The sequence below is a fragment of the Salvelinus alpinus genome, chromosome 20 (genome assembly GCF_045679555.1).
Source record: "Salvelinus alpinus chromosome 20, SLU_Salpinus.1, whole genome shotgun sequence".
In the NCBI taxonomy this organism is placed as follows: domain Eukaryota; kingdom Metazoa; phylum Chordata; class Actinopteri; order Salmoniformes; family Salmonidae; genus Salvelinus; species Salvelinus alpinus.
The window spans coordinates 13,374,998-13,401,737 of record NC_092105.1 but is presented as its reverse complement, the minus strand read 5'-3'; the positions used below and the strand labels follow the sequence as shown (position 1 = coordinate 13,401,737).

Below are 26,740 nucleotides of genomic sequence, written 5' to 3'. Positions count from 1 at the left end.
ATCAGAACATTTAGCTTAAAATGTTGATAAACTATAATTTCTTAAAATGAGAAGCACACTTTTTTAATCATGGCCCCAAAACTTTTTTAAACACACGATTTCATTTAGAATGGTTGCGTTATGATTGGGCTTATAAAAGCGTTGTCTGACGGTTTTTCCGTTCTCTCTGTCTGTATGCTGTGTGCATGTGATAAATGAGATGCATAACGAATACACACCAATTTAGTTCCTTTAAATTATGCAAATGAACCCATAGACCGATTTACATCAACTGGTATTTCCATAGGATAAAAAAACATTATTTCACAATGGGATATTATTTTTCTCCCGGACAATTTTATTTGTCTGCTCACACTTTGCCTCTGCAGTAGGGTGCTTTGTGTGTGGAATCCAGTGTTCAGTCTTCGTTGTCTGTCTCAGCCAGGTAACCAGTTACCAGACCCTGCTGTGTTGTTAACAGTACTGTGTCTCGGTCTCTTCACATGCTTACCTCACTGTTTTCTACCACTATCCAAGCCTGTAAAGTGTATGGGACGAGCGACTACCACTGGATGCCACTATAACCAAATAAGCCTAACTAAATCATTTTAAATCACAACAGAAGCTTTTTACCAAAATACTCTCACTCCCCATATAGCTATTATAGGGAATATATTACTGTACTTTGGAGTTGAAGTTGGGACATTGTTGAGTAAGTACTTTGCTTTGGCTGTGTAGTGGTGTTAGGCATCTGTGGCATTGCCTGATATTGACTACTGTAGGTGCCCTTTCTCCCTGTCTAGGTCAGTGCAGCCCTCCTCCTCAGAGGCCCAGGCAGGACAGAGAAGGTAGGCCCACTATGTTGGTTTCCATATGGAGAAATTCTGCTAGAATGTGTCTTTGATTTAACTTGATTCCATCTTGAATCTACATGTTGTCTAGGCATTCATTATGCATCTACATTTGAGTAATTCCATAGAGAATGATGCAGCTAGGAAGTGTTACTGCCCTGACTAGGAGCCATCTTGAATCTACGTGTAGTAAAGCCAACAGTCGGACCATCATGGTAGACAACTCCAGTATCCCCCTCCCAGAGTGCAAAGAAACTTGGCGTGACCCTGGAGAACACCCTCACGTTCTCTGCAAACATCAAAGCAGTGACCCGCTCCTGCAGGTTCATGCTCTACAACATCCGTAGAGTACAACCCTACCTCACACAGGAAGTGGCGCAGGTCCTAATCCAGACACTTGTCCTCTCCCATCTGGACTACTGCTACTCTCTGTTGGCTGGGCTCCCTGCTTGTGCCATCAAAGTCCTGCAACTTATCCAGAACACTGGAACTCGCCTGGTCTTTAACCTTCCTAAGTTCTCATGTCACCCTGCTCCTACGGGAGGGCAGCTCCCGCTCAGCTAGGACAGCAGAGCCCTGGCCATCTTCCGAAAACATCTGAAACCCTAATCTTCAAACAGTATCTTAAATAATTCTCACCTCGACCTGGATTATATATCTATCGTTGTATTTTTTTCTTGCTAGGTCTTACTGCCCAGTTGGAGCTAGAAACACAAACATTTCTGCAAATCTGTGTACGCAAACAAACTTTGATTAGGGGGCTACAGGGAAGCATGTCATCTGGGTTCCCTCTATGTACTACAACTTACTTTCAACAGCTAGAGGCTACAGAGGAATGCAGCACTATCAGATGTAATGTTACCAGATGTCTCCAACCAACTCTGGGCCTAGAGAGCTACAGGGCTAGAGCTGTGGTCTCCAACCAACCCTGGGCCTAGAGAGCTACAGGGCTAGAGCTGTGGTCTCCAACCAACTCTGGGCCTAGAGAGCTACAGGGCTAGAGCTGTGGTCTCCAACCAACCCTGGGCCTAGAGAGCTACAGGGCTAGAGCTGTGGTCTCCAACCAACTCTGGGCCTAGAGAGCTACAGGGCTAGAGCTGTGGTCTCCAACCAACTCTGGGCCTAGAGAGCTACAGGGCTAGAGCTGTGGTCTCCAACCAACTCTGGGCCTAGAGAGCTACAGGGCTAGAGCTGTGGTCTCCAACCAACTCTGGGCCTAGAGAGCTACAGGGCTAGAGCTGTGGTCTCCAACCAACTCTGGGCCTAGAGAGCTACAGGGCTAGAGCTGTGGTCTCCAACCAACCCTGGGCCTAGAGAGCTACAGGGCTAGAGCTGTGGTCTCCAACCAACCCTGGGCCTAGAGAGCTACAGGGCAAGAGCTGTGGTCTCCAACCAACCCTGGGCCTAGAGAGCTACAGGGCTAGAGCTGTGGTCTCCAACCAACCCTGGGCCTAGAGAGCTACAGGGCTAGAGCTGTGGTCTCCAACCAACCCTGGGCCTAGAGAGCTACAGGGCTAGAGCTGTGGTCTCCAACCAACCCTGGGCCTAGAGAGCTACAGGGCTAGAGCTGTGGTCTCCAACCAACCCTGGGCCTAGAGAGCTACAGGGCTAGAGCTGTGGTCTCCAACCAACCCTGGGCCTAGAGAGCTACAGGGCTAGAGCTGTGGTCTCCAACCAACCCTGGGCCTAGAGAGCTACAGGGCTAGAGCTGTGGTCTCCAACCAACCCTGGGCCTAGAGAGCTACAGGGCTAGAGCTGTGGTCTCCAACCAACCCTGGGCCTAGAGAGCTACAGGGCTAGAGCTGTGGTCTCCAACCAACCCTGGGCCTAGAGAGCTACAGGGCTAGAGCTGTGGTCTCCAACCAACCCTGGGCCTAGAGAGCTACAGGGCTAGAGCTGTGGTTTCCAACCAACCCTGGGCCTAGAGAGCTACAGGGCTAGAGCTGTGGTCTCCAACCAACCCTGGGCCTAGAGAGCTACAGGGCTAGAGCTGTGGTCTCCAACCAACCCTGGGCCTAGAGAGCTACAGGGCTAGAGCTGTGGTCTCCAACCAACCCTGGGCCTAGAGAGCTACAGGGCTAGAGCTGTGGTTTCCAACCAACCCTGGGCCTAGAGAGCTACAGGGCTAGAGCTGTGGTTTCCAACCAACCCTGGGCCTAGAGAGCTACAGGGCTAGAGCTGTGGTTTCCAACCAACCCTGGGCCTAGAGCTGTGGTCTCCAACCAACCCTGGGCCTAGAGAGCTACAGGGCTAGAGCTGTGGTCTCCAACCAACCCTGGGCCTAGAGAGCTACAGGGCAAGAGCTGTGGTCTCCAACCAACCCTGGGCCTAGAGCTGTGGTCTCCAACCAACCCTGGGCCTAGAGCTGTGGTCTCCAACCAACCCTGGGCCTAGAGCTGTGGTCTCCAACCAACCCTGGGCCTAGAGCTGTGGTCTCCAACCAACCCTGGGCCTAGAGAGCTACAGGGCTAGAGCTGTGGTCTCCAACCAACCCTGGGCCTAGAGAGCTACAGGGCTAGAGCTGTGGTCTCCAACCAACCCTGGGCCTAGAGAGCTACAGGGCTAGAGCTGTGGTCTCCAACCAACCCTGGGCCTAGAGAGCTACAGGGCTAGAGCTGTGGTCTCCAACCAACCCTGGGCCTAGAGAGCTACAGGGCTAGAGCTGTGGTCTCCAACCAACCCTGGGCCTAGAGAGCTACAGGGCTAGAGCTGTGGTCTCCAACCAACCCTGGGTCTAGAGAGCTACAGGGCTAGAGCTGTGGTTTCCAACCAACCCTGGGCCTAGAGAGCTACAGGGCTAGAGCTGTGGTTTCCAACCAACCCTGGGCCTAGAGCTGTGGTCTCCAACCAACCCTGGGCCTAGAGAGCTACAGGGCTAGAGCTGTGGTCTCCAACCAACCCTGGGCCTAGAGAGCTACAGGGCAAGAGCTGTGGTCTCCAACCAACCCTGGGCCTAGAGCTGTGGTCTCCAACCAACCCTGGGCCTAGAGAGCTACAGGGCTAGAGCTGTGGTCTCCAACCAACCCTGGGCCTAGAGAGCTACAGGGCTAGAGCTGTGGTCTCCAACCAACCCTGGGCCTAGAGAGCTACAGGGCTAGAGCTGTGGTCTCCAACCAACCCTGGGCCTAGAGAGCTACAGGGCTAGAGCTGTGGTCTCCAACCAACCCTGGGCCTAGAGAGCTACAGGGCTAGAGCTGTGGTCTCCAACCAACCCTGGGCCTAGAGAGCTACAGGGCTAGAGCTGTGGTCTCCAACCAACCCTGGGCCTAGAGAGCTACAGGGCTAGAGCTGTGGTCTCCAACCAACCCTGGGCCTAGAGAGCTACAGGGCTAGAGCTGTGGTCTCCAACCAACCCTGGGCCTAGAGAGCTACAGGGCTAGAGCTGTGGTCTCCAACCAACCCTGGGCCTAGAGAGCTACAGGGCTAGAGCTGTGGTTTCCAACCAACCCTGGGCCTAGAGAGCTACAGGGCTAGAGCTGTGGTCTCCAACCAACCCTGGGCCTAGAGAGCTACAGGGCTAGAGCTGTGGTCTCCAACCAACCCTGGGCCTAGAGAGCTACAGGGCTAGAGCTGTGGTCTCCAACCAACCCTGGGCCTAGAGAGCTACAGGGCTAGAGCTGTGGTTTCCAACCAACCCTGGGCCTAGAGAGCTACAGGGCTAGAGCTGTGGTTTCCAACCAACCCTGGGCCTAGAGAGCTACAGGGCTAGAGCTGTGGTTTCCAACCAACCCTGGGCCTAGAGCTGTGGTCTCCAACCAACCCTGGGCCTAGAGAGCTACAGGGCTAGAGCTGTGTTCTCCAACCAACCCTGGGCCTAGAGAGCTACAGGGCAAGAGCTGTGGTCTCCAACCAACCCTGGGCCTAGAGCTGTGGTCTCCAACCAACCCTGGGCCTAGAGAGCTACAGGGCTAGAGCTGTGGTCTCCAACCAACCCTGGGCCTAGAGAGCTACAGGGCTAGAGCTGTGGTCTCCAACCAACCCTGGGCCTAGAGAGCTACAGGGCTAGAGCTGTGGTCTCCAACCAACCCTGGGCCTAGAGAGCTACAGGGCAAGAGCTGTGGTCTCCAACCAACCCTGGGCCTAGAGAGCTACAGGGCAAGAGCTGTGGTCTCCAACCAACCCTGGGCCTAGAGAGCTACAGGGCAAGAGCTGTGGTCTCCAACCAACCCTGGGCCTAGAGAGCTACAGGGCAAGAGCTGTGGTCTCCAACCAACCCTGGGCCTAGAGAGCTACAGGGCAAGAGCTGTGGTCTCCAACCAACCCTGGGCCTAGAGAGCTACAGGGCTAGAGCTGTGGTCTCCAACCAAACCTGGGCCTAGAGAGCTACAGGGCTAGAGCTGTGGTCTCCAACCAACCCTGGGCCTAGAGAGCTACAGGGCTAGAGCTGTGGTTTCCAACCAACCCTGGGCCTAGAGAGCTACAGGGCTAGAGCTGTGGTTTCCAACCAACCCTGGGCCTAGAGAGCTACAGGGCTAGAGCTGTGGTCTCCAACCAACCCTGGGCCTAGAGAGCTACAGAGCTAGAGCTGTGGTCTCCAACCAACCCTGGGCCTAGAGAGCTACAGAGCTAGAGCTGTGGTTTCCAACCAACCCTGGGCCTAGAGAGCTACAGGGCTAGAGCTGTGGTTTCCAACCAACCCTGGGCCTAGAGAGCTACAGGGCTAGAGCTGTGGTTTCCAACCAACCCTGGGCCTAGAGAGCTACAGGGCAAGAGCTGTGGTCTCCAACCAACCCTGGGCCTAGAGAGCTACAGGGCAAGAGCTGTGGTCTCCAACCAACCCTGGGCCTAGAGAGCTACAGGGCAAGAGCTGTGGTCTCCAACCAACCCTGGTCCTAGAGAGCTAAAGGGCTAGAGCTGTGGTCTCCAACCAACCCTGGGCCTAGAGAGCTACAGGGCTAGAGCTGTGGTCTCCAACCAACCCTGGGCCTAGAGAGCTACAGGGCTAGAGCTGTGGTTTCCAACCAACCCTGGGCCTAGAGAGCTACAGGGCTAGAGCTGTGGTTTCCAACCAACCCTGGGCCTAGAGAGCTACAGGGCTAGAGCTGTGGTTTCCAACCAACCCTGGGCCTAGAGAGCTACAGGGCTAGAGCTGTGGTCTCCAACCAACCCTGGGCCTAGAGCTACAGGGCAAGAGCTGTGGTCTCCAACCAACCCTGGGCCTAGAGAGCTACAGGGCTAGAGCTGTGGTCTCCAACCAACCCTGGGCCTAGAGAGCTACATGGCAAGAGCTGTGGTCTCCAACCAACCCTGGGCCTAGAGAGCTACAGGGCTAGAGCTGTGTTCTCCAACCAACCCTGGGCCTAGAGAGCTACAGGGCTAGAGCTGTGGTCTCCAACCAACCCTGGGCCTAGAGAGCTACAGGGCTAGAGCTGTGGTCTCCAACCAACCCTGGGCCTAGAGAGCTACAGGGCTAGAGCTGTGGTCTCCAACCAACCCTGGGCCTAGAGAGCTACAGGGCTAGAGCTGTGGTCTCCAACCAACCCTGGGCCTAGAGAGCTACAGGGCTAGAGCTGTGGTCTCCAACCAACCCTGGTCCTAGAGCTGTGGTCTCCAACCAACCCTGGGCCTAGAGAGCTACAGGGCAAGAGCTGTGGTCTCCAACCAACCCTGGGCCTAGAGAGCTACAGGGCAAGAGCTGTGGTCTCCAACCAACCCTGGGCCTAGAGAGCTACAGGGCAAGAGCTGTGGTCTCCAACCAACCCTGGGCCTAGAGAGCTACAGGGCTAGAGCTGTGGTCTCCAACCAACCCTGGGCCTAGAGAGCTACAGGGCTAGAGCTGTGGTCTCCAACCAACCCTGGGCCTAGAGAGCTACATGGCTAGAGCTGTGGTCTCCAACCAACTCTGGGCCTAGAGAGCTACAGGGCAAGAGCTGTGGTCTCCAACCAACCCTGGGCCTAGAGAGCTACAGGGCAAGAGCTGTGGTCTCCAACCAACCCTGGGCCTAGAGAGCTATAGGGCTAGAGCTGTGGTCTCCAACCAACCCTGGGCCTAGAGAGCTACAGGGCTAGAGCTGTGGTCTCCAACCAACCCTGGGCCTAGAGAGCTACAGGGCTAGAGCTGTGGTCTCCAACCAACCCTGGTCCTAGAGCTGTGGTCTCCAACCAACCCTGGTCCTAGAGCTGTGGTCTCCAACCAACCCTGGTCCTAGAGAGCTACAGGGCTGGACTAGTAGACCAGTAGTCTGGTCCTACTGGCCTGGGGACTGTTTAATGTTCTCCCTCTGTCTCTACCAGTCTGTCTGGCCTGGGGACTGTTTGATGTTATGCCTCCTGTCTCTACCAGTCTGTCTGGCCTGGGGACTGTTTGATGTTATGCCTCCTGTCTCTACCAGTCTGTCTGGCCTGGGGACTGTTTGATGTTATGCCTCCTGTCTCTAATCTCCCGGGTGGCGCAGTGGTCTAGGGCACTGCATCGCAGTGCTAGCTGCGCCACCAGAGTCTCTGGGTTCGCGCCCAGGCTGGGCTGGGTTCGCGCCCAGGCTCTGTCGCAGCCGGCCGCAACCGGGAGATCCATTTACATTTACATTACATTTAAGTCATTTAGCAGACGCTCTTATCCAGAGCGACTTACATTATGTTCTCCCTCTGTCTCTACCAGTCTGTCTGGCCTGGGGACTGTTTGATGTTCTCCCTCTGTCTCTACCAGTCTGTCTGGCCTGGGGACTGTTTAATGTTCTCCCTCTGTCTCTACCAGTCTGTCTGGCCTGGGGACTGTTTAATGTTCTCCCTCTGTCTCTACCAGTCTGTCTGGCCTGGGGACTGTTTGATGTTATGCCTCCTGTCTCTACCAGTCTGTCTGGCCTGGGGACTGTTTGATGTTATGCCTCCTGTCTCTACCAGTCTGTCTGGCCTGGGGACTGTTTGATGTTATGCCTCCTGTCTCTACCAGTCTGTCTGGCCTGGGGACTGTTTGATGTTATGCCTCCTGTCTCTACCAGTCTGTCTGGCCTGGGGACTGTTTGATGTTATGCCTCCTGTCTCTACCAGTCTGTCTGGCCTGGGGACTGTTTAATGTTCTCCCTCTGTCTCTACCAGTCTGTCTGGCCTGGGGACTGTTTGATGGTATGCCTCCTGTCTCTACCAGTCTGTCTGGCCTGGGGACTGTTTAATGTTCTCCCTCTGTCTCTACCAGTCTGTCTGGCCTGGGGACTGTTTGATGGTATGCCTCCTGTCTCTACCAGTCTGTCTGGCCTGGGGACTGTTTAATGTTCTCCCTCTGTCTCTACCAGTCTGTCTGGCCTGGGGACTGTTTGATGGTATGCCTCCTGTCTCTACCTGTCTGGTTTTCTGTTAGCTTGTTTTCACTCATTCTCACTGCCAATCTGTTCCAGCCTAGAGAAGGTAATGTGCCTACCACTCTGGAAGGAACGGATGAATAAGAGAGCGGGAGGGATGAAGGATTTAAAACAGGGAAAGGAGGGGTATTGAGGCCAATGGGTTCAGAATGCTTGTCCTATGTGTTTGTGTGTAGTGAGATCAGTGTTTCTACTATAGTCTCTCGTGCTGTGGCAGTCCCCTGACATGTTATAGCCTTTGTTTTCACAACTGCACTGTGAGTGGATTTTTTTGTTTGTGTAGGTTCTTGTAATTGTTTGGTTATGTGTTGAATATGGGTATTTGTGTATCAGAGGGGTGAAGCATTAGTGTGGGTCAGGTTTATTTTGCAGCCTATATAGTTTGTGGTTTACATCAGTGTTGTTATGGGTGGGGGTTATGTTGCCACGGTAACAGCAGTGCTTTCCCTCTTGCTTCTGTTCATTCTCTCTCGATCTCTGTGGCTCAATCCAGAGATGCTCTAGTAAAGAACTGCAGGACTCTTCCATGCCTCTGAATGTAAAATACAAATGTATTTAACAACAGTAGGAGCGTGTCAAGGTTTTTGTTCCTCGATTTTTTTTATCCCAGAAAAAAAGCATCCTCATTTAACATATGGTTATTTCTACACATTTTGCTTTTGTGAATTAGTTATTTTTTGTGTGTGTTTTGTTCCATCCTATGTTTAACGCTCTCCTCCTGTTTCTCTCTGTATGCAGGGCGATAAAAGCATTTCAGGATGGGCTCTATATTGACCCCAGTTTCTCCCGAGCCACAGAGATCCACATGAGACTGGGCCTCATGTTTAAAGGCAACACCGATTACGAGTCCAGTCTGAAGGTATGTACTACTACTATTAAAGGGCTGATCCCAATTAGTCGACTGCATTTTAGTCTATATCACTTCCTCATTACATGTATCACCAGTAGTACGATTACTGTAATTCCTGTCATTTCTAATCTATGTTTGTTAGATTATGGTCATTTATGTTAATGCATTCGATTTATTATTATTTTAATTATTCCAGTCTTACGTTCACATTGTTGGAGGGGACACATTGTTGGAGGGGACACATTGTTGGAGGGGACACATTGTTGGAGGGGACACATTGTTGGAGGGGACACATTGTTGGAGGGGACACATTGTTGGAGGGGACACATTGTTGGAGGGGACACATTGTTGGAGGGGACACATTGTTGGAGGGGACACATTGTTGGAGGGGACACATTGTTGGAGGGGACACATTGTTGGAGGGGACACATTGTTGGAGGGGACACATTGTTGGAGGGGACACATTGTTGGAGGGGACACATTGTTGGAGGGGACACATTGTTGGAGGGGACACATTGTTGGAGGGGACACATTGTTGGAGGGGACACATTGTTGGAGGGGACACATTGTTGGAGGGGACACATTGTTGGAGGGGACACATTGTTGGAGGGGACACATTGTTGGAGGGGACACATTGTTTGCAGAGCGCACCACCTATGCTACGCTTGCAAGAAACAAGTTTTTGTTTATTTCATTCCATTTACAAGTTTTGTCAATTCAATTTAGTCATTATCTTTAGTTTGGAGCGATTCTGTCAATGTTGAGCACCTGATTTATGCGTAGAAGTATATAGGCTACCTGGGCTGCGAGCAAATGTATATGGGGGATCTGATTTTAGTATTTTTGATTTGCTTAACACACCACCACTAATGACCTGTGGAGCTTCTCAAAGTAATGTTTTCTTCACTTCAAACATCAAGCAAACAAAGTCTTGTTTCTACATCCATTGAGAATGACAACAGTTCCTCAATGTATTTGAAACATCTTTCCAGCGCTCTCCCTTTCAGTAACCTCTCAGCGTGAAAGAGATAAATGTCATGTTCTGATCCAGTGGAAACATCATAGAACATGCCTACCTGATTTACTTCTTATCAGTGCTTGACTTGGACTGAAATAGGTTCTGTTACTCATTTTGGGTGCTGGTACTGTTTATATTTAGGTGCAGGAGATCCATTACTCATTTTGGGTAGTGATGCACCGATATGACATTTTTGACCGATATCTGATATTTTCCTTGCCAAAAAAAAAGATACCGATAACTTATTATTTTTTTTAAATGTGCGCGTCAAAAAAATATACACGTCAAATAACACTATTTGAGGTGTCAAATAAGCTTGTTGACCAATCAGGACCTGAATATGACTGCACGTCACATAATAATTTAACGCATTCATACATTTCTTTCGTAGTTATTACACATTGATTACACTATCACTCGTATTTCATGTCACAATGATTCATTGATACGTATGCCATGATGATGGTAAAGTTGTCTGGCGCACCTACAGTGCTGGTCATAAAAAAAAGCTAGCTCATGGATGCAAACAATGTTCTTCCCCAAAAACATAGCAAAATGACAATCTAGGTGTCATCATCTAAAATAACCCTAATTTATAAGACAGTTCTTATTTGACTAATGGTGGTCGGACCCATCTATGTGAAGCTAGCCACAATAAGGATTAGTCACAATAGTGGATTTTGCAGTTAGCCTTCAAAATAAAAGTATGACATTCTACTTTTTGTATTAATTTGCATCACTGTCAATGACACTTTTATTTTGAAGGAAAACCACAAATTCCTCTATTGTGCCTAATCCTTATTGTGAGCAAATCAAGTGCACTATAAATCTACCGCTCGCATAAAAGAAAGCTACAGCGAAGTTGATACTGTGAGATTTCAAAACATTTAAAGCAATGACTAGAGCGAGACTGTCAAAGAATACAGCAAAGAGCTGCGGTTTTTGATTGAATTGATGTTTTAAGTTCTTACACAGCACTTTCAACACTTATTTTTATAAAACATGAAATGTTCTTCCTATTTCCACTCAGCGCTACATCACACACTGCAGCAGTAATGAATGATTGGAGAAGTGTATCATTAGGCATGTGTTATTATTGGCTTGGGTCTTTTTTTTAGAATATCGAGAATGTCAACATATCTAGATCTCTGCCTCTCTTGAATCATTTTGTCTTAATTCATCAAACCGTAAGCTTAAAGAATCAGACCAGCTCAATGCATATGGTTGATTTTATTAAAACACATAAGGGTGTGTCTATATATGTAAAAATACCCTTTTAAAAATGTAAACCAATCGATTGGTTGAAAGAACAGACAACTTTTGGTCGACCAAGATTTTCTTTAGTCGGGGACAGCCTGCTGCTGGGTAAGCCTAGGTATGTAGCCTATCTAGTACTGTACATGATACACAACCCTCTTAGCCAGCACACTGCAGCCCTCCAGAACCAGGAGTGAGACCCACTGCCCTAGTACCCTCTAGGGGTCAACAGATCCCTCCCCAGTCTAACACTAGCATGGTCTTATCAGCTTCTCTTCTGCACGATTAAATCAGTGCTCTCTTTTATGACCGTCTATGTCTCCTATTTCACAGAACGATCTTCCCTACTGGATTATGTGTAGAAAATAATAGCCTGTTTGGTGGGTGTGTAGGCCTGTCTGGTGCCATTGACACTATAAGCTAGGGTGGATCTCTGTGTCTTTTCTCCTCTGTGAAAGTGATACGTCTGAATGTATACTTTGTTTTGTCCAGACCAGACACACGCACCTGAGGGCTTCTGAACCAGACAGGGTTAGAGCTGCCATGCATTGGATAGGGCTAGGGGTTGAATGGTGCTTCCCAGCAGAGCTCAGAGAGGAGTAGCATGTAGTAGACTGTCTGAGTCTAACGTGGGTTTACATGGAATATGGAACGGTGGGTTTACATGGAATATGGAACGGTGGGTTTACATGGAATATGGAACGGTGTGTTTACATGGAATATGGAACGGTGGGTTTACATGGAATATGGAACGGTGGGTTTACATGGAATATGGAACGGTGGGTTTACATGGAATATGGAACGGTGGGTTTACATGGAATATGGAACGGTGGGTTTACATGGAATATGGAACGGTGGGTTTACATGGAATATGGAACGGTGGGTTTACATGGAATATGGAACGGTGGGTTTACATGGAATATGGAACGGTGTGTTTACATGGAATATGGAACGGTGGGTTTACATGGAATATGGAACGGTGGGTTTACATGGAATATGGAACGGTGGGTTTACATGGAATATGGAACGGTGGGTTTACATGGAATATGGAACGGTGGGTTTACATGGAATATGGAACGGTGGGTTTACATGGAATATGGAACGGTGGGTTTACATGGAATATGGAACGGTGGGTTTACATGGAATATGGAACGGTGGGTTTACATGGAATATGGAACGGTGGGTTTACATGGAATATGGAACGGTGGGTTTACATGGAATATGGAACGGTGGGTTTACATGGAATATGGAACGGTGGGTTTACATGGAATATGGAACGGTGGGTTTACATGGAATATGGAACGGTGGGTTTACATGGAATATGGAACGGTGGGTTTACATGGAATATGGAACGGTGGGTTTACATGGAATATGGAACGGTGGGTTTACATGGAATATGGAACGGTGGGTTTACATGGAATATGGAACGGTGGGTTTACATGGAATATGGAACGGTGGGTTTACATGGAATATGGAACGGTGGGTTTACATGGAATATGGAACGGTGGGTTTACATGGAATATGGAACGGTGGGTTTACATGGAATATGGAACGGTGGGTTTACATGGAACATGGAACGGTGGGTTTACATGGAACATGGAACGGTGGGTTTACATGGAACATGGAACGGTGGGTTTACATGGAATATGGAACGGTGGGTTTACATGGAATATGGAACGGTGGGTTTACATGGAATATGGAACGGTGGGTTTACATGGAATATGGAACGGTGGGTTTACATGGAATATGGAACGGTGGGTTTACATGGAATATGGAACGGTGGGTTTACATGGAATATGGAACGGTGGGTTTACATGGAATATGGAACGGTGGGTTTACATGGAATATGGAACGGTGGGTTTACATGGAATATGGAACGGTGGGTTTACATGGAATATGGAACGGTGTGTTTACATGGAATATGGAACGGTGTGTTTACATGGAATATGGAACGGTGGGTTTACATGGAATATGGAACGGTGGGTTTACATGGAATATGGAACGGTGGGTTTACATGGAATATGGAACGGTGGGTTTACATGGAATATGGAACGGTGGGTTTACATGGAATATGGAACGGTGGGTTTACATGGAATATGGAACGGTGGGTTTACATGGAATATGGAACGGTGGGTTTACATGGAATATGGAACGGTGGGTTTACATGGAATATGGAACGGTGGGTTTACATGGAATATGGAACGGTGGGTTTACATGGAATATGGAACGGTGGGTTTACATGGAATATGGAACGGTGGGTTTACATGGAATATGGAACGGTGGGTTTACATGGAATATGGAACGGTGGGTTTACATGGAATATGGAACGGTGGGTTTACATGGAATATGGAACGGTGGGTTTACATGGAATATGGAACGGTGGGTTTACATGGAATATGGAACTAAGTGTAAACTCTGACAGTCTATTAGCTAGAAAGGTATCATGGCGGTGTAGAGAACATGTTGCTTTTGCAAAGCACATTTTCTGCAATTCTAGAAATGTTTCCATTGAGCTAAGAGAAAATTACCAGCTTTTAAGCAAATTTTGGGAAATTCTACACATTTGGCATGGAGATGAGGGACCCTTTTGCAGTTAAAGCTAATTTCCCCAAATTCTATGCATTTTGCCATGGCTAATGTTGTTCCGCTGTTTAAACATGGAACTAAATCAATGTGCATGTTCCCTGAATGTTCTATTCTCCCTGACTGTCCAGATTTTATTTGATTGTTTGTTCACAGAGATGGTATTATTAAAAAAAAATATATATATATATATATATAGTTCAGTGTACTTTTTATCTAGTTTTGGTCGTTTAAGTTGACACAAACTGTTTTTACATTCCGGAAATGTCCACTAAGTCGGCCCACCTAAGAATTATCTATACAGAAAGAAAACCTGTAATTAGCTCCATATTAAAGGGATAGTTTGAGATTTTGTCAATGAATCCCTTTATCTACTTCAACCAGAGTTGGATGAACAGGAACAGCTAGCATGATAACTTCCTTCATTCTGGACGCAGAGACATATAAGTGGTATCCATGATGGTATTCTGTTGCAGCTAGCGATATTTATAAAATAATGATTTTTAAAAAGACAAATCCCTACAAATATTTTTTCAATAGTGGACACAGTTTGAAAACCCCTGCGCTAGGCTACTTACCATGTAACTATGTATTTGCATGCTATATGTAACTATGTATTTGCATGCTATATGTAACTGTGGATTTGCATGCTATATGTAACTGTGGATTTGCATGCTATATGTAACTGTGGATTTGCATGCTATATGTAACTGTGGATTTGCATGCTATATGTAACTGTGGATTTGCATGCTATATGTAACTGTGGATTTGCATGCTATATGTAACTATGTATTTGCATGCTATATGTAACTGTGGATTTGCATGCTATATGTAACTATGTATTTGCATGCTATATGTAACTGTGGATTTGCATGCAGTATATTGGATTAGGGGAATAGTCCTCAGGGATCTGTCCAAATAAGGCTGCTTCAGCTACAGCTTTCCCTCTCAGCATGTTGAATTCCATCACTCTAGTCCTAGAAAGTGACCTAATCTAAAACACTGTCTGTGGATGGATACACATGTTGTTATGGAGACTCTGGGTTCTCTCAGGACCGGGGAGATGGCCAGCGAGGGACATCCTACCTTGGGAGAGGAGAGGAACAGGCCAGTTGTCTGTCTCTGGTTCTGCACTGGCTTCCCGTTGATTGGCTGCTGACGGCCTATCAGCTCTGTGGAACACTGTGTGTGTGTGTGTGTGTGTGCAGCACTGGGTTCATGAGGCTACCGTGTGTGTGCAAGCAGCAGTATTGAGCTGAACAGTCTACACGCATGCTGCACGTCCTCTCTCTTCCTTAGTCACACACACACACACTAGCCCAGTTATCTACACAGAGAGAGCGGGAGGTGGTGTGAGCAGAGAGAAAATAGGAGGGGAGGAGTGATGAGAGGGTACGAGCAGACTGAATGGAAGGGAGGCTGAGTGATGAGAGGGTACGAGCAGACTGAATGGAAGGGAGGCTGAGTGATGAGAGGGTACGAGCAGACTGAATGGAAGGGAGGCTGAGTGATGAGAGGGTACGAGCAGACTGAATTGAAGGGAGGCTGAGTGAAGAGAGGGTACGAGCAGACTGAATGGAAGGGAGGCTGAGTGATGAGAGGGTACGAGCAGACTGAATGGAAGGGAGGCTGAGTGATGAGAGGGTACGAGCAGACTGAATGGAAGGGAGGCTGAGTGATGAGAGGGTACGAGCAGACTGAATGGAAGGGAGGCTGAGTGAAGAGAGGGTACGAGCAGACTGAATGGAAGGGAGGCTGAGTGAAGAGAGGGTACGAGCAGACTGAATGGAAGGGAGGCTGAGTGAAGAGAGGGTACGAGCAGACTGAATGGAAGGGAGGCTGAGTGATGAAGGGTACGAGCAGACTGAATGGAAGGGAGGCTGAGTGATGAGAGGGTACAAGCAGACTGAATAGAAGGGAGGCTGAGTGATGAGAAGGTAAAGGAGGGGAGAGATAGAAAAGGGAGGGTTGGTGCATACGGCCTAATAGAAGTTGTTTCCCTCCCTCCTGAAAGAGGGAGGGGGGGGAGAGGCAGTGGAAGTTGGCTGGATGGAGAAAAGGCATGGAGACAGTTTTGTATTTTCATGTAAAAGGAATCAATGAGCCAACCTATGGAAATATCCAGCCATTTTGCATAAATTGATGTGCTTTTGACACCACATGCTACTGTATCTACAACAAACACACCCACTCAGTCACTCTCTCAGCAGGTGCTAATGTAGGCAGTGAGGGAGACAGAGGGCGAGGGTAAGGGATCACTAGAGGAATTACTGGTACATGTTAGTCACCTGATGAGAATCCTTCTTCCTGGGGAGGGAGGGAGATCCTCTACTGCAGCAGTCTGTAGAGAGCTGTAGAGATGGAGGGAGAGAAGGGGCAAGGGGGGTCTGTAGAGGGAGAGAAGGGGCAAGGGGGAGCTGTAGAGGGAGAGAAGGGGCAAGGGGGAGCTGTAGAGGGAGAGAAGGGGCAAGGGGGAGCTGTAGAGGGAGAGAAGGGGGAGCTGTAGAGGGAGAGAAGGGGGAGCTGTAGAGGGAGAGAAGGGGGAGCTGTAGAGGGAGAGAAGGGGGAGCTGTAGAGGGAGAGAAGGGGGAGCTGTAGAGGGAGAGAAGGGGGAGCTGTAGAGGGAGAGAAGGGGGAGCTGTAGAGGGAGAGAAGGGGGAGCTGTAGAGGGAGAGAAGGGGGAGCTGTAGAGGGAGAGAAGGGGGAGCTGTAGAGGGAGAAGGGGGAGCTGTAGAGGGAGAGAAGGGGCAAGGGGGAGCTGTAGAAGGAGAGAAGGGGGAGCTGAAGGGGGAGCTGTAGAGGGAGAGAAGGGGCAAGGGGGAGCTGTAGAGGGAGAGAAGGGGCAAGGGGGGGCTGTAGAGGGAGAGAAGGGGCAAGGGGGAGCTGTAGAGGGAGAGAAGGGGCAAGGGGGGGCTGTAGAGGGAGAGAAGGGGCAAGGGGGAGCTGTAGAGGGAGAGAAGGGGCAAGGGGGAGCTGTAGAGGGAGAGAAGGGGGAGCTGTAGAGGGAGAGAAGGGGGAGCTGTAGAGGGAGAGAAGGGGCAAGGAGAAACTGTAGAGGGAGAGAAGGGGCAAGGGGGAGCTGTAGAGGGAGAGAAGGGGCAAGGGGGAGCTGTAGAGGGAGAGAAGGGGGAGCTGTAGAGGGAGAGAAGGGGGAGCTGTAGAGGGAGAGAAGGGGCAAGGAGAAACTGTAGAGGGAGAGAAGGGGCAAGGGGGAGCTGTAGAGGGAGAGAAGGGGCAAGGGGGAGCTGTAGAAGGAGAGAAGGGGGAGCTGTAGAGGGAGAGAAGGGGCAAGGAGAAACTGTAGAGGGAGAGAAGGGGCAAGGGGGAGCTGTAGAGGGAGAGAAGGGGCAAGGGGGAGCTGTAGAGGGAGAGAAGGGTGAGCTGTAGAGGGAGAGAAGGGGCAAGGGGGAGCTGTAGAAGGAGAGAAGGGGCAAGGGGGAGCTGTAGAGGGAGAGAAGGGGGAGCTGTAGAGGGAGAGAAGGGGCAAGGGGGAGCTGTAGAGGGAGAGAAGGGGGAGCTGTAGAGGGAGAGAAGGGGCAAGGGGGAGCTGTAGAGGGAGAGAAGGGGGAGCTGTAGAGGGAGAGAAGGGGCAAGGAGAAACTGTAGAGGGAGAGAAGGGGCAAGGAGAAACTGTAGAGGGAGAGAAGGGGCAAGGGGGAGCTGTAGAGGGAGAGAAGGGGCAAGGGGGAGCTCTAGAGAGCTGCTGGAAGATGTTGGTCCTTCACCGTACAGAAGGTTTGGCATGCATAGTAGAGTATTGTTTGTGTTTTGGTCTAGTGATACATTTTCAATGTTGAGTGTGTGTGACTTTGAAGATGTGTTTGTTTGTTCCAGGTATATCTCCTCAGCTGATGTGCACGTGTGTGTGTGTGCACGTGTGTCTGATTAGCTGAACTGTAACTTACACTCTGCCAGCCCTGACTGAGGTGTGGGAAATAGAGAGGGGGGAGGGAGGTTGGCTGAGGTACCCTGATTTCTATCTGCCTGACATTGACAAGTGTGTGTGTGTGTGACACTGTTAAGTATATTTATTTTAGACAGGCGCCTCAGTCTGTTGTTATTTTTGATGAGGTGTTATGCCTTATCTCTTTGATTTGGGTTACAGTCCTTTACTTCCTGTTTCCAGTGTTGCATTACCAGTACAGTGTGCTTCCAGTTTCCAGTGTTGCATTACCAGTACAGTGTGCTTCCAGTTTCCAGTGTTGCGTTACCAGTACAGAATGTGCATATGTTACAGTATGTCTTTTATTATAAACTGGGTGGTTTGAGCCCTGAATGCTGATTGGCTGACAGCCATGGTATATCAGACCGTATACCACGGGTATGACAAACATGTATTTTTACTGCTCTAATATGTTGGTAGCCAGTTTATAATAGCAATAAGGCACCTCGGGAGTTTGTGTCGCGCCTAATAGCCCTTAGCTGTGATATATTGGCCATATACCACACCACCTCGTGCCTTACTGCTTAATTATACTATGTTCTGTTGGTATGTCACAGGCTGGTGATGGCAATAAGATGTTGTCTAAGACAGAGTAATAAGGTGTGCTGCAGAACCTGTGATATGTTTTTTGTAGCTTAAGCATTATTGTCACGGTGTATTTGTGTAGTGGTCAGAGTATGTGAGCTGAGCGGTCGGAAATCAAAGCTCATGGAGTGGTGCTTGTGCACATCCTTTCCAACAGCTCCGTTAAAAACCGCTCCTCCAAAAAAAACTGACGCTCCAAATTCGCTCCATTCATTAAAATCACTCATTTCAAATGGACGACATGTCGTTTTTAAAAAGCAAATAAACACTCTAAATATTTCAGGAGCCAGACAGGTAGCCTAAAAACTAATAAAAATGTATTTTTTATGTAATTTAAAGAATCATTGTGAAATCTGAAAAGACAAGTATCCCAAAAGCATGATGTTGTACTTAGTACATGCACATGCTATAACATAAAGGAATGAGGTGGGTAGCTAGCTAAGTGTGTCAATGTAGCAAAACAAAAAAATCTGACCTCTTAAAAGTTATATTAGTTTTCGTTATATTATCTATACAATAGGCCATCGTTGATTTTGGCCCAATCGGCCTGGCAAGTTACCGCTCAAGAAGCTTTCTGTTTTGATAGGGTTATTTTACCTATAATCCTTTAGGCCTACCTACAGGAAAAAACAACTATACATCCCTGCCCAGCCTGGAAAGAGTGACCAGAAGGGTGTTAACCATTCCCAGTGGTTCTGCAAGCTCTGATATTCTCCGCTGCTGGTCTGCTATTCAGGCGCCAACGCATGAGCCATCTCCATATTGATTACACATCAATTCATATTTGGCATATGTTATTGTGATTGTAGTGAAAATGATTGAGCTCCTAGCTCCAACAGTGCAGTAATATCTAACAATTGATAGCAATACACATCTAAAAGTAAAATAATGGAATTAAGAAATATATCAATATTAGGACGAGCAATGTCGGAGTGGCATTGACTAAAATACAGTAGAATAGAATACAGTATATACATATGAGATGAGTAAAGCAGTATGTAAACATTATTAAAGTGACCAGTGATTCCATGTCTATGTATATAGGGCAGCAGCCTCTAAGGTGCAGGGTTGAGTTGCCGGGTGGTAGCCACCTAGTGATGGCTATTTAACAGTCTGATGGCCATGAGATAGAAGCTGTTTTACAGTCTCTCGGTCCCAGCTTTGATGCACCTGTGCTGACCTTGTTTTCTGGATGATAGCGGGGTGAACAGGCAGTGGCTTGGATGGTTGATGATCTTTTTGGCCTTCCTGTGACATCGGGTGTGGTAGGTGTCCCCCCAGTATGCGTTGTGCAGACTGTACCAGCCTCTGGAGAGCCCAGCGTTTGTGGGCGGTGCAGTTGCCGTACCAGGCGGTGATACAGCCTGACAGGATGCTCTCAATTGTGCATCTGTAAAGTTTCTGAGGGCCCCTGAGGTTGAAGAGGCGCTGTCACGCCTTCTTCACCACACTGTCTCTAGGTGGACCATTTCAGATCGTCAGTGATGTGTACACCAAGGAACTTGAAGCTTTCCACCTTCTCTGCTGCTGTCCCATCAATATGGATAGGGGCATGCTCCCTCTGCTGTTTCCTGAAGTCCACAATCAGCTCCTTTGTTTTGTTGACGTCTAAAGAGAGGTTATTTTCCTGGCCCCACTCTGCCAAGGCCCTCACTACCTCCTTGTAGGCTGTCTCGTCATTGTTGGTAATCAGGACTACTAATGTTGTCTCATCTGCAAACTTGATGGTTGAGTTGGAAGCGTGCGTGAACACGCAGTCATGGGTGAACAGGGAGTACAGGAGGGGGCTGAGCACACAACATTGTGGGTCTCCTGTGTTGAGGATCAGCGAAGTGGAGATGTTGTTTCCTAACTTCACCACCTGGGGGCGGCCCATCATGAAGTCCAGGAGCCAGTTACACATGGCGGAGTTCAGACCCATGGGCCTCGAGCTTAATGATGAGCTTGGAGGGTACTATGGTGTTGAAGGCTAAGCTGTAGTCAATGAACAGCGTTCTGACGTAGGTATTCCTCTTGTCCAGATGGGATAGGGCAGTGTGCAGTGCAATGGCGTCGTCTGTGGATCTTTTGGGACGTTAAGCAAATTGAAGTGGGTCTATTGTGTCAGGTAAGGTAGACATGATATAATCCTTAACCAGCCTCTCAAAGCACTTCATGATGACAGAAGTGAGTGCTACAGGGCGATAGTTCAGTTACCTTTGATTTCTTGGGTACAGGAACAATGGTGGACATCTTGAAGCAAGTGGGGACAGCAGACTGGGATAGGGAGAGATTGAGTATGTCCGTAAACACTCCAGGCAGCTGGTCTGCACATGCTCTGAGGACTCTAGGTTTTGAGTAGGTTTTAATAGTCACCATGGGAACAACATACCCTATACACACATCCAGTCCCATTCAGGTCTACACACACAGGACTAGGAGTTGGGGAAATGATATGTTCTAAGGCAGGGCTCTCCAACCCTTTCCCTGGAGAGCTACCCTCCTGTATATTTTCACTCCAACCCTTTCCCTGGAGAGCTACCCTCCTGTATATTTTCACTCCAACCCTTTCCCTGGAGAGCTACCCTCCTGTATATTTTCACTCCAACCCTTTCCCTGGAGAGCTACCCTCCTGTATATTTTCACTCCAATCCTGTCCCTGTAGAGAGACCCTGCTGTATGGTTTTCACTCCAATCCTGTCCCTGGAGAGCTACCCTCCTGTATATTTTCACTCCAACCCTTTCCCTGGAGAGCTACCCTCCTGTAGGTTTTCACTCCAATCCTGTCCCTGTAGAGAGACCCTCCTGTAGGTTTTCACTCCAACCCCAGTTGTAACTAACCTGATTCAGCTTATCAACCAGCTAATTATTAGATTTGGGTGTGCTAGATTTGGGTTGGGGAAAAAACCCTACAGGACGGTAGCTCTCCAGGAACAGGGTTAGAGAGGCTGGTCGTAAGGCCGTGTGCATCCGCAGAGAGTTGGGTCTGCTGTGGAGGAGACACTGCAGCAGGGTTGTGGAGGCTAGTCACATGGTCAACCCTGTCTTTGAACGTCCTCTCTGTCCGTTGCACTGTCATACTTTAGCTGTTGTTCGTAAGCCTGGCGGGACCAGACATGTTTGTATACTTCATGTGAAATGCTAACCTTTGTCATAACGGACCAACGCTGCATAGAAACCCTCCTTAATGACATGCATTCTCTCTCTGCAGCATTTTCAGCTGGCTTTGATTGACTCCAACCCCTGCACTTTGTCCAAAGCTGAAAGTAAGTAACATTACACCCCCACTTCTACACTCACACTCAAGCACACCATTCCTCTCCTGTTTGGTACCGTCACTGAAACCCCAATGAATTCTCCTTCCTGTTTTGTCCCCAGCATGTGGAGTTATGTACTCACTAGCTATGTGAGATAATGCATTATCCATAATGACAGTGTCATGTTGACTTGGTCATTTGTCAGTTTTAACCACGTAAAGGAAAGGGCATAGAACGCTGTCTGGATATTTTTATCATTTCGTTATTTACTCCCGGTTGCCGTGCCATTTCCCCATGGTCTGTACGCCTGACCCTGGGGTTTTCAAGGCCACACACACACACACACACACACGCTCATTCCGACCACCTGCCTGAGATTGAGTTGCCTAGGAGACCACATTAGAAGGAATCGGCAGAGAGCTGCTCGCTAGAGCTCAGACTCTGCCACACGTACATGTGAGCAATTTTATGCACACACACACATTGGGAACCTAACCTCTCTCCCATCTGTAGCCACACACCATGCAGACTCCTTCCGTCTGCACCCAGGGAGTCAGAAGCAGTGCCACAGGGGAGTCAGAAGCAGTGCCACAGGGGAGTCAGAAGCGGTGCCACAGGGGAGTCAGAAGCGGTGCCACAGGGGAGTCAGAAGCGGTGCCACAGGGGAGTCAGAAGCGGTGCCACAGGGGAGTCAGAAGCGGTGCCACAGGGGAGTCAGAAGCGGTGCCACAGGGGAGTCAGAAGCGGTGCCACAGGGGAGTCAGAAGCGGTGCCACAGGGGAGTCAGAAGCGGTGCCACAGGGGAGTCAGAAGCGGTGCCACAGGGGAGTCAGAAGCGGTGCCACAGGGGAGTCAGAAGCGGTGCCACAGGGGAGTCAGAAGCGGTGCCACAGGGGAGTCAGAAGCGGTGCCACAGGGGAGTCAGAAGCGGTGCCACAGGGGAGTCAGAAGCGGTGCCACAGGGGAGTCAGAAGCGGTGCCACAGGGGAGTCAGAAGCGGTGCCCCAGGGGAGTCAGAAGCGGTGCCCCAGGGGAGTCAGAAGCGGTGCCCCAGGGGAGTCAGAAGCGGTGCCCCAGGGGAGTCAGAAGCGGTGCCCCAGGGGAGTCAGAAGCGGTGCCCCAGGGGAGTCAGAAGCGGTGCCCCAGGGGAGTCAGAAGCGGTGCCCCAGGGGAGTCAGAAGCGGTGCCCCAGGGGAGTCAGAAGCGGTGCCCCAGGGGAGTCAGAAGCGGTGCCCCAGGGGAGTCAGAGGCGGTGCCTCAGGGGAGTCAGAAGCGGTGCCCCAGGGGAGTCAGAAGCAGTGCATGGATGAATTTGCCATAACTCTCTCTGTAAAAAACGTGTTTTTCTCCATTTCATGAATTTCTACCAGCTGGAGCTTCTGTTTGGTTTCATCACTAAGGGGAAATGTGAGAGAGCACACTATGTAAGTGATTTAATCTCCAGTCCTTTCTATCAGTTTGTAACTCTCTCTTTCTATTTACAGTCCAGTTCCACATCGCTCATTTATATGAGATTCAGGTAAGAAATCCTTCCTTATTTCCCCTTTTTCTCTGGTGCTGGTAGTGAAGGCTGCTGTGAAGTCTGCTGTACATATTGGTGGTGGATAGGTTGAGTTGACCTCATACAATATAGAACTTCGAGTGACCTAGTATCACTTTATACCTTATAATATAGCCTATCTTGTAATCCCTTATCAGTTGTTGTCATTACTCCTAAAAGGGAAGTTAGCTGTGGTCTGTTTACCTTGTGGTCTGCACAAACCGTTATTCTTTGTCCTCTGTGACAGCAGGAAGTAGGCATATACAAACTGAAACAAGGTAACTGTAAACATGTCGTCCGCCTCGAATGATGCAGATCCCCCCCCCCCCCCCCCCCCAGGGCCTGTTAGTGACAACTAGAAATATTAACAACATTTATTGTCAACTGTATCTGTATGGAATTAAAGTACCTATACATAGTCTACACACACTTATAAAATGTGAACTTTTTGTGAATGAGCTTATCGAGTCAGTCAAAAGTTTTGACCTACTCATTCAAGGGGTTTACTTTATTTTTTATGTTTTCTATAATGTAGAAGAATAGTGAAGACATCTATGAAATAACACACATGGAATCATGTACTAACAAAAAAAGTGTTAAACAAATCTAAGTAGATTTTTGATACTTCAAAGTAGCCACCCTTTGCCTTGATGACAGCTTTGCACACTCTTGGCATTCTCTCAACCAGCTTCATGAGGAATACTTTTCCAACAGTATTGAAGAAGTTCCTACATATGCTGGCTTGTTGGCTGCTTTTCCTTCACTCTGCGGTCCAACTCATCCCAAACCATCTCAATTGGGTTGAGGTCGAGTGATTGTGGAGACCAGGTCATCTGATGCAGCACTCATCACTCTCCTTCTTTCTCAAATAGCCCTTACACAGCCTGGAGGTGTGTTGGGTCATTGTCCTGTTGAAAAACAAATTATAGTCCCACTAAGTGCAAACCAGATGGGAAGGTGTATCGCTGCAGAATGCTGTGTTAGCCATGCTGGTTAAGTGTGCCATCAATTCTAAAAAATAAAAAAAACACTGACAGTGTCACCAGCAAAGCACCATCGCACCACCTCCTCCATGCTTCATGGTGGGAACCACACATGTGGAGATGTGCGTTTCATAAACACATGTGCGTTTCATAAAGACACAGCGGTTGGAACCAAAAATCTCAAATTTGGCTCATCAGACCAAAGGACAGAGTTCCACCGGTCTAATGTCCATTGCTCGTGTTTCTTGGCCCAAGCAAGTCTCTTCTTATTGGTGTCCTTTAGTAGTGGTTTCTTTTGCAGCAATTTGACCTATAAAGACCTGATTCACACAGTCTCCTCTGAACAGTTGTTGAGATGTCTGTTACTTGAACTCTGATTTCCGAATTGACTGACCTTTGTCTTAAAGTTATGATGGACTGTCATTTCGCTTTGCTTATTTGTAGCTGTTCCTTCCATAATATGGACTTGGGTCTTTTACCAAATATGGCTATCTTCGGTATACCACCCCTACCTTGTAACAACACAACTGATTAGCTCATGCATTAAGAAGGAAAGAAATTCCACAAATTAACTGACATGCATTCCAGGTGACTACCTCATGAAGCTGGTTGAGAGAATGCCTAGAGTGTGCAAAGCTGTCATCAAGGCAAAGGATGGTTACTTTGAAGAATATCCAATATAAAATATATTTTGATTTAACACTTTTTTTGGTTAAACAAATGGTAAAAATAAAGAAAAACCCTGGAATGAGTAGGTGTTTCCAAACTTTTGACTGGTACTGTATGTACAACATGTCATGACTATAGCTCAAAAGGGATAGGATATAAGCTTGTTCAAAGTTTGGAATTTCAGTTGATTATTGTAGCGCCCCCCTTGGGCCAATCAGTGTAATTTTGTAAATGCCGGATCTCTGATCCCCCCCAAGTCAGGAGCAAAAAACCCGCAGATACTTGGCTCTCCAAGGAATGACTTTGGTGAAAAACAAAACTGACCTCAGATCAGTGTCCAGTGACAACGTGAGCCAGGAGAACTCTACAGCTCCAGTCACAGTGCTCTCCTAACCTGCTATAGTCTGCTTCAATCCCCCCACTCACTCCTCCAATCAGCTCTTCTCTGCCATGCCTAGAGCTGTGGTGATGCCAGGGCAACAACACATAGTTTCAAATGGGTAATGAGGTGTTTTAGGGGCGAACATGGTTATTTTCTGGATAGTAGACATGTTCAGTTGATTAAGACAGCTACTGCTTGGTAACACCTTGCTGTTGGTCCCTGAAACACACTGGTGACAGCAAGCCATAGGACGGCTACCTGCCCTGCTGCTTTTAGCCATTCGTGGTGTGTCCAAAGCTTTAGAATGAGTTGAATTTCAGATTTACAGTTAGTAGGACTAGTTTTAATCAGCCTTTGAAACGTATATTGACTCCTCATGGCTGTTGTCCCTCTGCAGCAGACATATGGTGAGCAATATGTTTGGAACATCGAATCGCAATTCATATAAACTCAGCAAAAAAAGAAACGTCCCCTTTTCAGGACCCTGTCTTTCAAATATAATTCGTAAAAATCCAAATAACTTCACAGATTTTCATTGTGAAGGGTTTAAACACTTTCCCATGCTTGTTCAATGAACCATAAACAACTACTGAACATGTACCTGTGGAACATCACACCTGTGGGACAGGTACAGGATGGCAACAACAACTTCCCGAGTTACACCAGGAACGCACAATCCCTCCAGAGCTCAGACTGTCTGCAATAGGCTGAGAGAGGCAGGACTTAGGGCTTGTAGACCTGTTGTAAGGCAGGTCCTCACCAGACGTCACCGGCAACAATGTTGCCTATGGGCACAAACCCACCGTCGCTTGACCAGACAGGACTGGCAAAAAGTGCTCTTCACTGACGAGTCGCGGTTTTGTTTCACCAGGGGTGATGGTCGGATTCGCGTTTATCGTCGATGGAATGAGCGTTACACCGAGGCCTGTACTTTGGAGCGGGATCGATTTGGAGCCGGATTGACATCCCCCCCAGAAATGTCCTGGAACTTGCAGGTGCCTTGGTGGAAGAGTGGGGTAACATCTCACAGCAAGAACTGGCAAATCTGGTGCAGTCCATGAGGAGGAGATGCACTGCAGTACTTAATGCAGCTGGTGGCCACACCAGCTACTGACTCTTACTTTTGATTTTGACCCCCCCTTTGTTCAGGGACACATTATTTCATTTATGTTAGTCACGTGTCTGTGGAACTTGTTCAGTTTTATAGCTCAGTTGTTGAATCTTATGTTCATACCAACATTTACACATGTTAAGTTTGCTGAAAATAAAAGTAGTTGACAGTGAGAGGACGTTTCTTTTTTTGCTGAGTTTAGAATCGTGACAATCGCAATACGTATCTTATCGTGATAATATCGTATCGTAAGGTCCCTGGCAAATCCCAACGTATTTTCTAATCGGACGTATTGGAAAGGTAAACACCACCTCACGTTGAGATGTAGACAGGCAGGAAGAGCCCAAAGCCAGACTGCTTTATGGCCCTGTGTGTGTGTATCAGGGCCTTCACGGCTACAGACATGGAGGTGCTTCGCCTTGGTGATGACTGAGTAAGAGCAGATAAGAACAGAGCCC

The 26,740-nt window shown here is 48.5% G+C and overlaps 1 protein-coding gene across 8 annotated transcripts in view; it reads left to right on the top strand.

Annotated features, from left to right (window-relative positions):
• Nucleotides 1-26,740, top strand: part of LOC139547138 (lysine-specific demethylase 6A-like) — a 107,523-nt gene that overhangs the window by 20,517 nt on the left and 60,266 nt on the right. For 4 of the 8 annotated variants that reach the window (XM_071356168.1, XM_071356170.1, XM_071356166.1 and 1 more), the window contains exons 6-9: nt 783-827; nt 8,864-8,984; nt 21,552-21,606; nt 23,082-23,116. In XM_071356168.1, coding sequence (XP_071212269.1) covers nt 783-827; nt 8,864-8,984; nt 21,552-21,606; nt 23,082-23,116 — 256 coding nt within the window. Of the gene's footprint in view, nt 1-782; nt 828-8,863; nt 8,985-21,551; nt 21,607-22,907; nt 23,117-26,740 lie in introns of those variants that run through there. The other 4 variants (XM_071356173.1, XM_071356171.1, XM_071356167.1 and 1 more) reach the window with 2 other exon arrangements.